Source organism: Halichoeres trimaculatus, unplaced genomic scaffold (genome assembly GCF_033239565.1).
Source record: "Halichoeres trimaculatus isolate MK-OKI-2021-1 unplaced genomic scaffold, fHalTri1.1 fHalTri1_scaffold_19, whole genome shotgun sequence".
Taxonomy (NCBI): Eukaryota; Metazoa; Chordata; class Actinopteri; order Labriformes; family Labridae; genus Halichoeres; species Halichoeres trimaculatus.
In genome coordinates this window covers 28,220,258-28,236,564 of record NW_027437197.1, presented here as the reverse complement: position 1 = coordinate 28,236,564, position 16,307 = coordinate 28,220,258, and the positions used below count along the sequence as shown (strand labels likewise).

The 16,307-nt window shown below is 45.9% G+C and overlaps 1 protein-coding gene across 1 annotated transcript in view; it reads left to right on the top strand.

Annotated features, from left to right (window-relative positions):
- Nucleotides 1-16,307, top strand: part of cntnap5a (contactin associated protein family member 5a) — a 167,794-nt gene that overhangs the window by 116,397 nt on the left and 35,090 nt on the right. The window contains exons 12-15 of the mRNA XM_074695141.1: nt 1,101-1,220; nt 8,045-8,245; nt 11,694-11,850; nt 12,682-12,809. Coding sequence (XP_074551242.1) covers nt 1,101-1,220; nt 8,045-8,245; nt 11,694-11,850; nt 12,682-12,809 — 606 coding nt within the window. The remainder of the gene's footprint in view (nt 1-1,100; nt 1,221-8,044; nt 8,246-11,693; nt 11,851-12,681; nt 12,810-16,307) is intronic.

Here is a 16,307-nt window from a genome sequence, read left to right as displayed (position 1 = left end):
AGGAGCTGCTGCTGCATGTTAGCACAGGTCAGGAGCTGCAGCTGCATGTTAGCACAGGTCAGGAGCTGCTGGTGCATGTTAGCACAGGTCAGGAGCTGCAGCTGCATGTTAGCAAAGGTCAGGAGCTGCTGCTACATGTTAGCACAGGTCAGGAGCTGCTGCTGCAGCTGCATGTTAGCACAGGTCAGGAGCTGCTGATTCAGCTGCATGTTAGCACAGGTCAGGAGCTGCTGATTCAGCTGCATGTTAGCACAGGTCAGGAGCTGCTGATTCAGATGCATTTTAGCACAGGTCAGGAGCTGCTGATTTAGCTTGGCACTGGTCAGGAGCTGCAGCTGCAAGTTAGCACAGGTCAGGAGCTGCTGCTCCAGCAGCATGTTAGCACAGGTCAGGAGCTGCTGCTCCAGCAGCATGTTAGCACAGGTCAGGAGCTGCAGCTGCATGTTAGCACAGGTCAGGAGCTGCAGCTGCATGTTAGCACAGGTCAGGAGCTGCAGCTGCATGTTAGCAAAGGTCAGGAGCTGCAGCTGCATGTTAGCACAGGTCAGGAGCTGCAGCTGCATGTTAGCACAGGTCAGGAGCTGCTGCTGTAGCTGCACGTTAGCACAGGTCAGTAGCTGCTGCTGCTGTTGCAGCTGCATGTTAGCACAGGTTAGCTGAGCCCATGGGATCATAGCAGAGCAACACATGAGCACACAGCAACATGCGAAATTAAAAGCATTTCTATTTCCTGCTCAGTTAACACTAGCAAACAGCAGCTCCTCCAGAAGCACTGCAGCTGTCTGTGTGCTGTGGGCTTAGAAGATAGCTTCAGAGCAGAGATTAAAGGAAGGGTGCAGGTGAAGCTTTACCACTCTCTGTGAGCATCCACTCCACGTTACAGCAGAGCTGGAGTATGTTTTAGTGAAATGGAGTGTGCAGAGCTGCTCATACATCTGTATTGATCTGACACACATGCCTAGCAGGCTGCTTGTGTTCCTTTGGATCCTTTGGAGTATGGATCGCGTGCAGTGCAGTGACTCAAGCGTTGGAGGGCTGTCAGAGCGTGGGCTGACTCTTAAAGGAAAAACTGATTTCTGTCCCCTCTCCTTTTCTTCCAGCCATCTACGAGTCGTCCTGCGAGGCCTACAAGCTGATTGGCAGCTCCTCTGGCTTCTTCTCCATTGATCCAGATGGGAGTGGTCCGCTGGGACCCACACAAGTATACTGCAACATGACAGGTGAGATCATTGTGGCTCACATGTTGTCACCTTTACTGTCTTCTGAGTTCATCTGAGCACTGGCAGAAAGCTGGCTGTAAAGACTGGACTCACACACTCTGCGAGGATCGATGCGCGGACGGCGGGCTGACGGCCCACCATGCAGTAAGAAATCATTACCGCCACTCAGGGCAGCTCCACACACTGAAGAAGGTCTGTGTGAGGGTCAATATGCTCTGTAAACGCAGTGTGGCTGCACAGGAACGTGCTCAGGGTGCTGTTACATACAACCTGTTTGCGCTGCCTTTGTTAGGAAACAGGCTGCACGGCGTCTGAGGCTAAAAACACAGATTCAAAAGCAGAGAGTCCAAAGAAAGGAGCTGTTTGAAACACGGGTCTCAGGCTCCTAATGTGTCTGATTAATGAATGTTCACATTAGTGGGAGCTTTGTTTCTGCTCCTCCTGCTCAGTAACTGGCTCTGATCAGGGACCGCTCCCCTGCAGGTCTCCACGGTCACTTTGGAGAAACCATCGCTCCATCTGACGTCTGAACGCCTCTCTGTGAACAAACCAGTTTCCTTATTCCCAGCTCTAATGAACAGGCTGAACAATCAGGGATTGCTTCAGTTTACCACCTGCTGCGTTTTCAGGAAGCTTTGGAGGACTGAGCCCAGCCGGTGTCCTGCAGAGGCTGTAATTTCCATTAAAGCATGGGGTCTTTAGAGTCAAAGGGTTAATCCCTGCAGAGCTTTAATCTGCTCCCTGAATTTCATGGAAGCCTGCCATTAAATTATGAGATCATTTTTGTGCAACACTGACATTTTGAACCGAAAGGTTTAAAGGACACAGGCCTGAATTAGAGGAGCAGGTCTCAATCTGCACATGACGTCATCCTGCTTACTTTGGAAACAGCTCATTATTCATTTTAAATCAGGATTAGTACCAACTATTGAATCCTTCTCTGAGTGGATGTCAGAGTACAATTTCACAGAAATTCACTCAAATTCAAATTGATTTCTGCAGCAGCATGTCTGTGTTTGTTCATAGCTGGAGGAGAAACGACCTCTTCCTACGACTCAGTGGATGAAATCAGTACGAAACGCTCACAGCAGCGTGAATATCTATTTGAGGTTTCAGCTCGCTCAGTCCAGCCTGAGACTGAAAGGTCCTCTTTGACCTTTTCTGATTTTAACTTCATGAACAGCGGGATGTAGAGGGACAGAGGGGCCTGCCAGGCCTACTGGAGCTGCCAGAGCTGAAGCATGTTTCTGCAGAGCTCCTGAATGACTTTTTAAAAGAAGCCAGTGAAGGCACAGGAAATGCTCATCAGCAGTCGGCAGAGGCAGGAAAGGAGCAGCAACAAGTCTTTGTCTCTGAAGTAAGAGCTGCAGCTTCAAGGTCTGTAAAAGCTGCTGGATTAGCAGCTTAAAAGATAGTCATCAGTTAGAAATCCTCAGGTATTTAGAGCAGGTATGGACTCCTCACATCACACTGAGACAAAGATCTCAGGCTAGCTGACTTTGTCTCAGAGTTTTAAGGACATCACAGAAACTTTTTACAGTCACAAGAGCTTCCTACAGAGACAGGCACTGCAGCCGGAGAAAACTTTAACAGGGACAGCCCCAAAAAACATTTACTGCAAATAACAGTGGACCCAAGATCAAGCCCTGAAGATCACCGTGTTACTCTAACAGCTCCAAAGACCATGTCTCTAGCCACACACAGTCACAGCCTAATCCAAGTCTCATGACCCCTGATCGGTGTGACACAACTTACTGTACACAGAGTTTTTATTTATTTATTTAACTTTTATTTAACCAAGAAAACCTCATTGAGATTAAAAATCTCTTTCACAAGAGTGTCCTGGCCAAGACAGCAGCACAATCAACAGTTTTATACAAACATATGTAGTCATCAAACACATAAAACAAGAATTCAATACATTAAGAAAGAGAAGTCACAATTCAGACAGCTTATTTTGCATGGATTGTCCATGGGAGAAAGATAAAGTACATCAGTCAAAACATCTGCAGCCAGATGTGTTGGCCTCCAAGTTGCTCAAAATTGTCTTAAAAGTATCTAGTGACACCAGATCTTTTAGTTTCAGGTCTTTTTGTAGTTCATTCCAAGCATGTGGAGCTGCAAACCTGAATACCTGTTTTTCCCAGCTCAGTTCTTACTTTTGGAACAGACAATAAAAGAAGATCCTGGGACCGAAAGTTATAGGATGCTGTGCTCTTCTGACTGATGTAGGTCAGCAGGTAGGATGGAAGCAGACCAAGAATACATTTAAAAATAAGAATATGCCAGTGATTAAGTCTGCGTGCAGACAAGACCATCCAACACAAGCATACAGCAAACAATGGTGAGTAAGAGATTTAAAACCAGTGATGAACCTCAGAACTCCATGATACACAGTATCCAGAGAATGCCAGCTATTAGAGGAGGCATGCATGTACAAAGCATCACCATAGTACCACACGGACATAAATGTAGCAGAAACCAATGTTTTTCTGGATTTAAAGGGGAGACAAGAGTTAATTCTAAAGAAGAAACCTAACTTCAGTTTTAACTTTTTAACAACTGCTGAATATGGGCAGAGAAAGAGAGAGAATCATTGATTACAACACCAAGATACTTGTAGGAAGAGACAAGTTTAATCTGAGAACCCTGAGCAGTGATCACCAAAGGCAGACTAGAAAGTTTGGATTTAGAATTTGAGAACAGCATAACTTTTTTTTGTCTGCATTTAAAACCAGTTTTAAATCATACATTTTTTGCTGCATGGTTTTAAAAGTACGGTTACAACCAGGGACATAAAAAAGAAACTTGGAGACTTCAAGCTCAAAAGCTAAAAACTCAAACTGCCTAACCACAGATTTGGAGAGTAGAACAGTCACTTGAAACTTATTCTTGGTATAGACGGCAACATCTCCACCTCTATTAGGGTGGTCAGTCCTGAAGACATTATAGCCATCAATGGTTATATCACTGGGGACAGATTCAGTCAGCCAGGTTTCTGATAAAACAATGACATCAGCATCTGTTGAGAATGCCCAGATTTGCAGCAGGTCCATTTTAGCAATAAGGCTGCGCACATTTAAGTGTAAAAATCCCAATCCAGCTCTTTCCGTAAAATCTGCCGGGGTGTTAAAATCAGAGGGGTAGTCTGGCCTTGGATTGAGCTGTACATTCCCAGACATTAACAGCAATAAAATAATCAGACATTTTTGTTTAAAAAGTTCCCATAGGACTCGTTTGGGTGACAACATCCTGTTGTAGAGTCAGGAACAGCTGGAGTGAGACAGAAATTGTCATATAAAGTCATAAAACAGATCAGACTAATAAAGTCTGAAGTGTCAGAGGGGATGAAAAGGGGCTGAAGTGGTGGAGTGACAGTAGGCATACTGTCGGATGCGCGTGTTCCAGAGTAAGATGAGTCCTGGATTCATGACGCTGGACCAGAGTTTTTATTCTGGTGACAGCTATCCCAGAACACAGGTAAAAAAGTCAGGCACAGAGAGGCTAAGATCAACCACCTTTCCCGAGGAAATGATGAGGACACAGTGAGGGCACAGTAAGGAAATGATGAAGACACAGTGAGGGCACAGTGAGGTTACAGTTAGGACACAGTGAGGGCACAGTAAGGAAATGATGAAGACACAGTGAGGGCACAGTGAGGTTACAGTTAGGACACAGTGAGGACACAGTAAGGAAATGATGAGAACACAGTGAGGGCACAGTAAGGCAATCATGAGGACACAGTGAGGGCACAGTGAGGAAATGGTGAAGACAGTGAGGACACAGTAAGGAAATGATATGGACACAGTGAGGGCACAGTAAGGAAATGATGAGGACACAGTGAGGAAACAGCGAGGACACTGAGGAATCGGGAGGACACAGTAAGGAGACAGAGAGGACACAGCGAGAACACAGTGAAATCTTAGGGGATTAAAAGGTCACCTGTCTTCAGCTTTTTTGACCTTTGTGCGGAGCTCTCAGTGAGGTTTGCCAAAGAGATCAACGGTTTTTTTTTTTATGTCAACCACACTCTCCTGAGCCGTTGTGTGGTTGGCAGGACACAGTCTGATGCACGGTCCTGACACAGAGGACTTGTGACACAGTGGAAACAGCCCTTATCACCAAGCTGTCATAACTTCCTCCTGGTCCTCCTGAAGGTTAATGTTGGTCTGACGTCCCGAGCAGAGCTCTGTCTGCTTTGTGGTTTCTGCTTTCAGCCTCTTCATAAATCTGATCACTACGTGGCCTCAGCTTGACCTCAATTAAAGAATCTATTAGAGATGTAAATAAGAGTAAGCCAGACAGCCTGAGGAGGGATTTCCTCTGCTGTAGAGCAGACAGCATAGATCTCGCCTCTGATTGGATGGTTCAGGCTTCTCTCTGGATGTAAATATCAGAGTTTATGATGAGCTGGGGTCTGGTACTGAGGAGGTTACCACTCTGTCAGCAGAAAGCGTCCTTCAGCCGGTGTCTCGTGATGAAAGAGGACAGAGAACCTCTGAGGATACGTCTGGCTCTTAAAAGTTTGTAGATTGCCACATTGAGGATAGGAAAGGCAATCGTGCTGCAGAACACCACTGTGTACATTTGTTTCTAAGTGATTCACTAGGTTTTAAAATGTCAGCATCATCAACTATGTCCCAGCTAACAACCCAGTGTGTTAAGGTGGGATAAAGTGTGTTATACCATGGTCAGTGAGAATTCCAATGTCAACTGGCGTGCATTAGATTGGTCTAATGCACGCCAGTTGACAGTTAGTTCGGCAAGTTAAATCACCATTGTATCACTGTGCGTGTTACCATAGCAACGCGTGACACACATTTCAATGCATGTGAGACCAGCATGCGCTCCTACTGGGCCCCGTCTCTATAAAGCCTGGCTGGCACTCCAGGATTCTCGCCCCGATTAAACCCAGATTCGGTCTTCCCAACAATTGGGGAAGAAATCTGGTCGGGGACTAAAATCGACCCCGTCATTCAGCCAAGATTGTCTTCCAGTGTGAGCAGTTGACAGATTAATCTTTAGCCCAACGATCGTCTCACAGACTCTGCGGAGCCGCCCCGATAATTTGTTTATTTTTAACATGTTTGATATTTATCTGGATGATTACAACATTCATTCTCACTGAGGATGACAAAAGACAATTAGAAAGAGCCCCAGAGACCGGACAACAACAAACGCAGGCTCAAGTGAAACTGAAAGGCTCCGGGTCAGCTGACTGCGCTCCACTGGCCCACTCAAGCCAGTTCAGTAATGCCTTTAAAAATAACACATTACCACGCCATTTTCATACAGTAGCAAACTGTTGTTTTATCAGTGATGGGTGTGAGATCATGCCATTGTTGGCTGATACAGCAACAGTTTCACCTCTGTCCCTCTGTGTGCTCGTAATGGATGAAAGGCACCGCTGCAGACAGCTCCGCTTCTCTCTCCTCCTGTCCCACCCACTAAAAACCTCAGATCAAACAACTGAGCACATGTGGTGCATCACTGTCTCTGGTCAAATTATTCATAATTTTTTTTCAAGTTTACAGTTTGTGGGACCATGGTATAAGCGGATTAAACAACTCGGAAGCGTGCATTAGACCGTTCTTAGGCACTCTGCGGAGTAACACCACTCCACGTCGTGCCTTAGAACGGTCTAATGCACGCTGCCTCGTTGTTTAATCCTTACTTAAAGGTGTGTTAAGGTGGGATAAAGTGTGTTTAAGGTGTGATAAGGTGTGTTAAAGGTGTGTTACAGGTGAGATAAGGTGGGATAAAGTGTGTTTAAGGTATGTTAAGGTGTAATAGGGTGTGTTAAAGGTGTGTTACAGGTGTGTTAAGGGTGTGATAAGGTGTGTTAAGCAGTGGCGTTTTCTCCCGGAGGCCAAGGGAAGCCATGCTTCCTCTTTTTTTTCAGACTGTATTTGTGATTTAATAACAATACTCCTTTTTAACAGTTTCGATACTTATTTTGTGTTTCTTCACTGTCATCTTTGCCTTATTTCTCTCCTCTACTTATTGAGCATTTTACGATGCGTAAAACAGGGGCCTCCTAAATGTCATGCTGCGAATGAGTGGTGAAAATACAATATTGCACACTGTTGTCCACAAGGAGGCCAAGCTAAGTTGGCGTCCCTTGGTGAAAAAAAACAAAAATGATTAACCAATCAGATGAGGCTAGGATCACGACACTGCTCACTTGTGATTGGCCAAGACTGTGTCAAGGGAAGCCACCCCGTCTTTGGCCTCAAACCAATCAAATCACAGTATCGTCATCATCAAGTCACTGAATGAAATCAGAGAGGTTAGCACATTAGCAGTGTGCATGAAGCAGCCGGTTGTGTGTTTGAGTGGGCTGTTGAGTAAATTAATAAGATATTTAAGCTAAGTCAAGAGGACAATGTATGTGTGTGAATATGTGACTGAGGGTGGGAAAGTGAAAGGGCGTGTGTGGGTGTTCAAAGTAAGTAAAATGAGCGCTCTCTGGGTGCTCCGATAGGTCATTCCATTACATGAAATAACGATATACAAACTGCAACATAGTCTTTTATGTACCTCACTCCCTAAAAATCATACAGATTAGAGGCTTTGTCTCACTTGGCTTCCTCAAAAAAAAAAATCCCAACGCCACGCCACTGGTGTTAAGGTGGGATAAATTGTGTTAAAGGTGTGTTAAGGTGTGATAGGGTGTGTTAAGGTGTCTTAATGTGTGATAAGGTGTGTTAATGGTCTGTTTAGGAGTGTTTTAAGTTGTGTTAGGATGTTTTCAGGTTAGTGTTAGTGTGTGGTTACGGGTGCATTTGTTCATGCTATCTGTGTGACCTTTTCTCTCCCCATAGAGGAGAAGGTGTGGACGGTCTTGAGTCACAACAGCTCGGCCCCAGTCACCGTCCAGGGCTCCACTGTCCACAAACCTCACATTATGAGGCTGAACTACAGTGCCTCAGCCCATCAGCTCCGGGCCATCGTGTCCGGGTCGGAGCAGTGCCAACAGGAAGTGGTTTATAACTGCAAGAGATCCCATCTCTTCAACACCAAAGGTGAGTGAGCTCAGGCTTCCTGACACTCAGAGCTGTATGAGGTCCTGGAGTTATCACCTGGGTCAGGGTCACAGTCAGGCTTCAAACAGAGCACAGCAACAAAGATCAGAGTGTGTGTATCTCTGACCTCCTGGTTAGGGTCAGGACAGCATCATGACCACAGGGTTTAGCCTGGATCAGTGTTTTAATAACTGAGTTAATTTTATGAGGAGCGTCTCGTGGGGTGACGTGGGTTCATGTTTCACTAAGTCTGAGCTTGTTGCAATGAGTCTCTAAAGGTTTCCTCAGCATCCGTCCCCTAATCCTGAACATGGCGCAGGATCTGGATGTTTGGAGTAACAAGGAGTTAAAGCTTGAACAGGTGTCGGCAAAACCTGGTCCAAACATTAAAATGAGTCTGAAAACAGAGAAGAGTCAGAGCAAGTGCCGGACCCTGTTTCAGTGTTCATTCAGAGACATATTTGAGCTGCCCTCAGAGGACCCTGCTCCCGGAATCTGTTGCTCCTGATTTTTGTCACTCCTGGTTCTGTTGATCCTTGTTTTAGTTGCTCCTGGTTTTTGTTGTTAATGGTTTTTGTTGATCCTTGTTTCCGTTGCCGCTGATATCTGTTCCTTGTTGTGTATGGTGCTCATTAGTTTTTTTAATCCTGTTCCTGTTGATACTTGTTTTTGTTGAACCTGCTGTTGTTGTTGTTGTTGAGCCTTGTTTTGTTTTGTTTTGCTTTGTTTTGCTTTGTTTTGTTTTGCTTTGTTTTGTTTTGTTTTTTTTGCTTTGTTTTGTTTTGTTTTGTTTTGTTTTTGTTGGTCTTGTTTTTTTCTTTCCTTCTGTTTTTTGGAAATCCTTGTTTAGGTTGCTCCTTGTTTCTGCTGCTCCTTGTTTGTATCACTCCTGGTATTTGTTTCTCCTTGGTATTGTTTGTCATGATTTCCATGTTTCTTATTATTGTTGCTCCTTTTTTGTTGCTGCTGTTTTTTGTTACCACTGGTTTTTGTTGCCACCCTGTGTTAGGCAGGGTTCAGCCAGAGTCTAAGCAGATTCAGGCTGCTTTTTGTCAGGACTAAGTCAGGGCCCAGGAGGGGTTCAGTAATGGTAAAGTCAGGGTTTAATCAGTCTTTAGACTGTCTGTGAACTGTCAGTGGACTGTGAACTGTCTGTGGACTGTCAGTGAAGTTCCTTTGGACTCTCTGTGGACTGTCAGTGAACAGTCAGTGGACTGTCAGTGAACTGTCTGTGGACTGTCAGTGGACTGTCTGTGGACTGCTCTTGGATTGACTGGGGATTATCTGTGGAGCTCTAAGGTGGCTGTCAGTGGACTGTCAGTGAAGTGACAGTGGACTGTCAGTGAACTGTCTGTGGACTGTCAGTGGACAGTCTGTGGACTGTCAGTGGACTTTTAGTGGACTATCTGTGGACTGTCAATGGACAGTCTGTGGACTGTCAGTGAACTGCTCTTGGATTGGCTGGGGATTATCTGTGGAGCTGTGGGCTGGCTGTCAGTGGACTATCTGTGGACTGTCTGTGGACTGTCAGTAGACAGTCTGTGGACTGTCAGTGGACTTTTAGTGGACTATCTGTGGACTATCTGTGGACTGTCAATGGACAATCTGTGGACTGTCAGTGGAGCTATAGGTCTCTTTGGTTCCTATCAGATCACTGGTTGTCCTGCAGCTGTTTATTCCAACTCAGGCACTGCGCTGTGTCTTTGTGAGTGATGTGAAGCTGATTCTTAATAGGTGGCTCGTCTTCCTGCAGGCTTTAAATGTACTCATTGTAAATCACTGTGGAAACACTGCGTGTTCCAGCTCTCCCTGTGTGGGTGTAATGAACGCTGCAGACTCCAGTGGGCTGCTCGTCAAAATTCTGATGCCCTTTTATTGGGTGAAGGAGTCAGTGGGTGCTGTGGAGAAATGCTGTCAATATGCGTCAAGTTTCAGGAAGAGAGCCTGTCCTTGAGGAAGGATTGATCGCTGTCTTTTCTTATTAGTGAAACTGTTGTTGAGTGAAGGCTGCAGGAATGGAGGACAGGTCTGTCTGCAGAGGATGAGACAGGGAGGGTGGTGAAGGAAGCAGACTAATGAAACATGGGGCTCAGATGCTGCACCAGGCATGTCTCTACTGTCTCTCCTGACTCTACTGACTTTTCTGTCTCTATTTCTCTGTCTCCACTGTCCATGGGCATCGGAAAGGGAGGGGAAAGGGGAAAGACTCTGGGGCCCATCATTGACAGGGGCCCAGAAAGACCCCTCATAAAACCAAACGAGGGCTCAGCAATATTTTTTTTCAAAGGGCCCAAAATCCCTGGCGGAGCCCTTGCTTTTGTCTGTACTGTCTCTGCTGTCTTTTCTGTCTCAACAGCCCTTATTGTCTCTACCATCTTAATTGTCTCTCCTGTCTCTACTGTCTCTTCTGTCTTTAGTCTTTCTGCTGTATCAGTGTCTCTCCTGAATAAGTGTCTCTAACAGTCTCTGCTGTCCTTCCTGTGACAGCTGTAGACCCTAACTGTTGGCTGAGTTCACAGAGTCAGGAAACATGGCTGCATGAAGCCCTTCATGATGTGTTTTAGCTCCTCGTCCCTGGAGTTGGCTGGCCCTGTGTTGGATGTGGGGTCACAGACATAGCTCCACCTTTAATGATAGATAACTGACACCAACAGAGCTACACCTTGACTGATGGATGACTGACTCCAACAAAGCTACACCTTTACTGATGGGTGACTAACACCAACACAGAGCTACACCTTTACTGGGTGACTGACACCAACAAAGCTACACTATTACTGACGGTGACTTACAAAAAACACAGATGACTGACATTAACAGAGCTACACCTTAACTGATGGACAACTGACACCAACAGAGTTACGCTTTTACAAATGGTTGACTAAAACCAACCCAGAGCTACACCTTTACTGATGGATGACTGTCACCAACAGAGCTAAACCTTTACAAATGGGTGACTATGACCAACCCAGAGCTACACCTTTACTGATGGATGACTGTCACCAACAAAGCTACACCTTTACTTGTCTTAACTGACACTTACAAAGCTATATCTTTACTGGTGGGTAACTAACACCAACACAGAGCTACACCTTTACTGATCGACGACTAACACCAACACAGATCTCCACCTTTACTGATGAGTGACTGACACCAACACAGAGCTACACCACATTGAGAACAGGACTGTGTGTTTCCAGTTTGCAGCAGGTGCAGACCTGTTGAAGCTTTGTCAGTGAATGTCTTTATGTTTGAATCCCCTTGTTTCATATTGAAGTGCACTAATCCTTAGTTTCTGTGTCTTTGTTAGTGTCTGGTGGAGCTACTGATGCCACGCACTGTAAACCTTCATCTCTGACCCCTGGCCCGACCCACCTGACCCCACCTGTCCTGTCAGGCCTCCTGCTGTCTCTCTGATAACAGTGGCTGTCTCTGCTTCTCTCTGCAGACGGCAGCCCTCTGTCCTGGTGGCTGGACCGTGAGGGAGAGAGGCGGAGCTACTGGGGAGGCTTCCTGCCCGGCGTGCAGCAGTGCTCCTGCAGCCTGGAGGAGAACTGCCTTGACATGAACTACTTCTGCAACTGTGACGCAGACTCAGATACCTGGTACCCTCTGCCTCTGACTCCAAAAGAGATTTCATTTCCTCTTGTTTCAGCAGAAGGAGAGGAGTTCAGTGAGGAGGGGGTAAATGTCTGAGCTCAGCTTCATGCTCAGTGGTAGCATGATGTTTTTTTGGTAGAGTCCTTAGCAGACAGAAAAACTAACTCATACTAAGCTAGATCTGGAGTAATAACCAGGCAGGAGCTCAGCGAGGACAGAGGAAATTAAAGGTATCAGACAGAAAGGAAAAGCTCAGTTTTTATATTTACATGAACTTTTAACAGTTAGCGTTAAAGCCATCGTTAAAGTGAAAGCAGAGATGAATCTTTTCCCTCGTCAGTCTGAAGTGCAGCGAGCAGATCCGCTCTCACAGAGCTGTTTAAAGGCTTCTTTCAGCGTTAAAGTGTTTATTCTTCCTCCTCTGCATACAGCTCCTCTCTTTAAATGATTTATTACAGCTCATAGTGAACATTTACTGAACTATGATCAAACTAATCATCACTTCTGAGTGCTGACTGCAGAAACAAAGGCAGCATCAGAGTCTGGGCGTGTTAGGCGCTCTGAGTGTTTGTTTATGGTATGTAAATCCACTCCGCGCTCCTCTCCTTTCAGCTCGGTTTGCATATTTCCAGTGGCAGTTGTCTGCACAGTGATAGATTGCTCCTTTTTAATGTGTTTACTCTGCATTCTGGGCTAATGCAGAAGAATGGACGCCTTTATCTGGATCCATAAAGGCATCCAGCACCCGAGGGCCACTCCATCCATTTATTTATTTATCTGTGTGTGTGTGTGTGTGTGTGTGTGTGTGTGTGTGTGTGTGTGTATTTGTGTCATAGGGCAAACGACACTGGCGTCCTCTCCTACAAAGACCACCTCCCCGTGAGCCAGGTGGTGATCGGGGACACCAACAGAACAGGCTCCCAGGCCGTCTACCTGCTTGGCCCTCTGCGTTGCTACGGTGACAGTAGGTGATCACCTAAGTGTTTGATTCTCAGGCTGACATGATGTATGTACACCTCATCTGTTGACACCAGGGTAGAGAGCTGGGCTCTAAACCATCAGAAAGTGTTGAACTGGGAATGTGCGGTTTAGCTTTGACAGCTTAAGTGTTAATCAAAGAGGAAGGTGACACAGGGGGACACAGGTGAACACGGGTAACACAGGTACACAGGTGGATACAGGTAGACAGGTACACAGGTGGACACAGATGATAACGGTTGACACAGGTACACAGGTGGATACAGGTAGACAGGTACACAGGTGGACACAAGTAAGATGGGTGGACACAAGTAGGACACAGGTAAAACAGGTATATACAGGTTGACACAAGTAAAACAGGTAGATACAGGTTGACACAGGTAGACACAGTTGGACACAGGTTGACACAGGTAAAACAGGTAGACACAGTTGGACACAGGTAGACAGGTGACACCGGTTAAACAGGTAGACACAGGTGAGATAAGTACACATGAAAGACAAGTAGACACAGGTAAGACCTGTAGACACAGGTGGACACAAGTAGACTCAGATAAACACAGGTGACACAGGTACAAAGGTGACACAGGTAAACAGGTGACACAGGTAAGACAGGTAGACACAGGTGGCACAGGTACACAGGTGGATACAGGTAGACACAACACAGGTGGACACAGATAAGACACAGGTAAAACAGGTAGATACAGGTTCACACAGGTAGACACAGTTGGACACAGGTAGACAGGTGACACGGACAAAACAGGTAGACACAGGTGAGACTGGTACACAGGTGAGACAGGACACACAGGTGAGACAGGTCACAAAGGTGACACAGGTTCACAAGTACACAGGTGTCACAGGTACAAAGGTGACACAGGTTCACAGGTGACACAGATTATCTGGTGACACAGGTTAACAGGTGACACAGGTTCACTGGTGACACAGGTGGCCACAGGTTACACAAGTACACAGGTAACACACATACACAGGTGACACAGGTACACAGGGGACACGGGTCACACAGGTAGACACTGGTTCACAGATGAACACAGGTGACAGGTAAGATGGGTAGACACAGGTGACCCTGATTAGACAGTGGGCACAGGTGCACAGGCAAGACAGGTAACACAAGTGACACAGGTAAGACAGGTAGACACAGGTGGACACAGGTTAGACAGGTAGACAGGTAGACACAGGTGAACACAAGTGAAACAGGTTAGACAGGTAAGACAGGTAGACACAGGTGAACACAAGTGACACAGGTTAGACAAGTGGACAGGAGCTTTGCTCAATGTTCCTATAGTTTAGCTCCTGTGAGCTACACTCAGCCCCTCAAACTGAGTTAGATTCAGAGAGTGTGTCTGTGTGAGTGAGAGAAACACATTTAGCAGCTTCTCACTAAGTTATGAGGACTGGAGCGCTGACCCACTGCCTCAGGGTCCCCACAGCACTGACCTGTTCACGCCTGGTATAGTAAGGACAGGTGAGGTGTACGGTCACCTTTACAGGCCCTGTGAGGAGTTTCTCAGTGATCTAGAAAAAGTCCCCATTTTAGATATCTGCCTGATCCTAATCCACACTTTAGCATGAGATTATCAGCACCTATATAGGTTATTCCTAAATGCTACTTCTCAGGTTCCTGATCAGGGCGAGCAGGACCGGATTGATTTACGACACGCCTAAGTCTCTCTGAGACAGCTGATGACGTTTAGTACAGAGAAGAGAGATCTGTGTTTAACTCTGCTGAAATTATTTCTGTGATTAATTTTGTAGTGATGGTGGACACTGGAGCCTAACTGTCAGACAGAAAAAGGACAGAAGAGCAGAAGACAGAGAAACAGAAGAGAGATAGAGCACCAGCTAAAGGCTAAAATATGAGCTAAAGGCTAAAACATGAGGGGCTAATGTTTGTGCTAATGTTGACTGCAACCCACAGTCAGCAGTTATTCTGCAGTGATCTGTTCAAACTTGAGAGTCTATCAATAAAATGAACAGTGAGGTTACGTTAGCTCTGAATGGTAGATGGCTGGCAGGACATGACCAGGATTATTTAACATTATACATTACAGACATGTCATAGAGCACCAGGCTGCCAGCTGAGCTAAATATAGACAGCTACTAAACTACACACAAACTGACAGTGTTTACTTCTTGTCACATTTGCCTACAGATAAGTTGGCGCCCCGGGTTGTCAATAGCGCTACATATAGCTGGCTGCTACACCATTTGCTTGATATCACGTTTTAAACAATAGAGCTTCAGAACTGTACAAATACATACCTTACCTCGGTGTGTTGTATCCCGTAAATGTTGACTTGAACAAAGAAAATTTGTTTTGATCTGATCTTCATTTATCTCCAAAACAAACACATGCCTCACTAAAAGTAATAAACAACAGTGTGCGGAGACTTGAGGCCAAAAGGTGGCGAGGGAGTCCAGAGGCCTATATCACGAAGCGCGGTCAACTTATCCGCGGTAACTCACACCTATCCAGGATTGAGTAACCGTAATAATAGCAATCAGGATAATCGATAGCACGACTAAGAAAGCTCTGTACGTCACCGCTGAAGAGCAGCGGCTGATAATGCAGCAATACAAGGAGGAGAGAAGCAATAACTCGGTAAGGGGGGACACGGTAGCAGCCGCAGGCAAAATGCATGGCAACGCATAGTGGACTGTGTAAATGCTTAAGTCACTCATCAGTGGTTCAGTATGATAGTGATCACACTTCTATATCTCATAAAATAATAAATGCTACTGTGCAAATGACTTGCGTTTATTCCAATTATCATGTCATTCTCCCAGATGTAATCCTTCTGGAGTCAGAAGAACATGGGAGCAGATAAAAAACAAATACAAGAACATCATCACGTCTGATAAGTCTGTTTCAAGCAGTGGGGATTGCTCTAAGACTACAAGGGAAGCTCAGCTTCCCCTAAAATGTTCCCAAAAAAGTGGTGATATGTACTGCTGCGTGTAGCCTACATTTCATTGACTAAATATGCGCCAGAATTCCTTCATCTTTTGTTCAGAATCAGCTACCTATCACAGGTAACTGGCTCCACCTCCCTCTCATTCATCCTGGGAACGCTATGAATTAATCCCTAAGTTACGTGACGGCAGCAGCCAACACGGGATGCCGTAAACTTGCTCAGCTGCCCCTCATCCCTGACAGAGTACATGTAGCTGCCCGTGGCAAAGAATCACAGGGCGATGCACAATGTCTGTGGGACAGTCAGTGCACCGCTCCTGTGGGTTGCACGGGCAATGTACGGCTCTAATATTTCACAGAGGTAGAGTAGTCCGGGCCGTCAGAACCTATAACTCTCATACAGCGAATCGTCCCTTTGATCGAGTGGATCTGATTGATCTTTTAACACCCTTTCTCTTCGTAAAGCTCTTCTTACAACTCGTACGCCTCTGTCCACTGGGTTTGGGAGAAAAGGGCAGGCCATTGTTTCTGAGAAGCCGATTGGCCAGTGGGAGG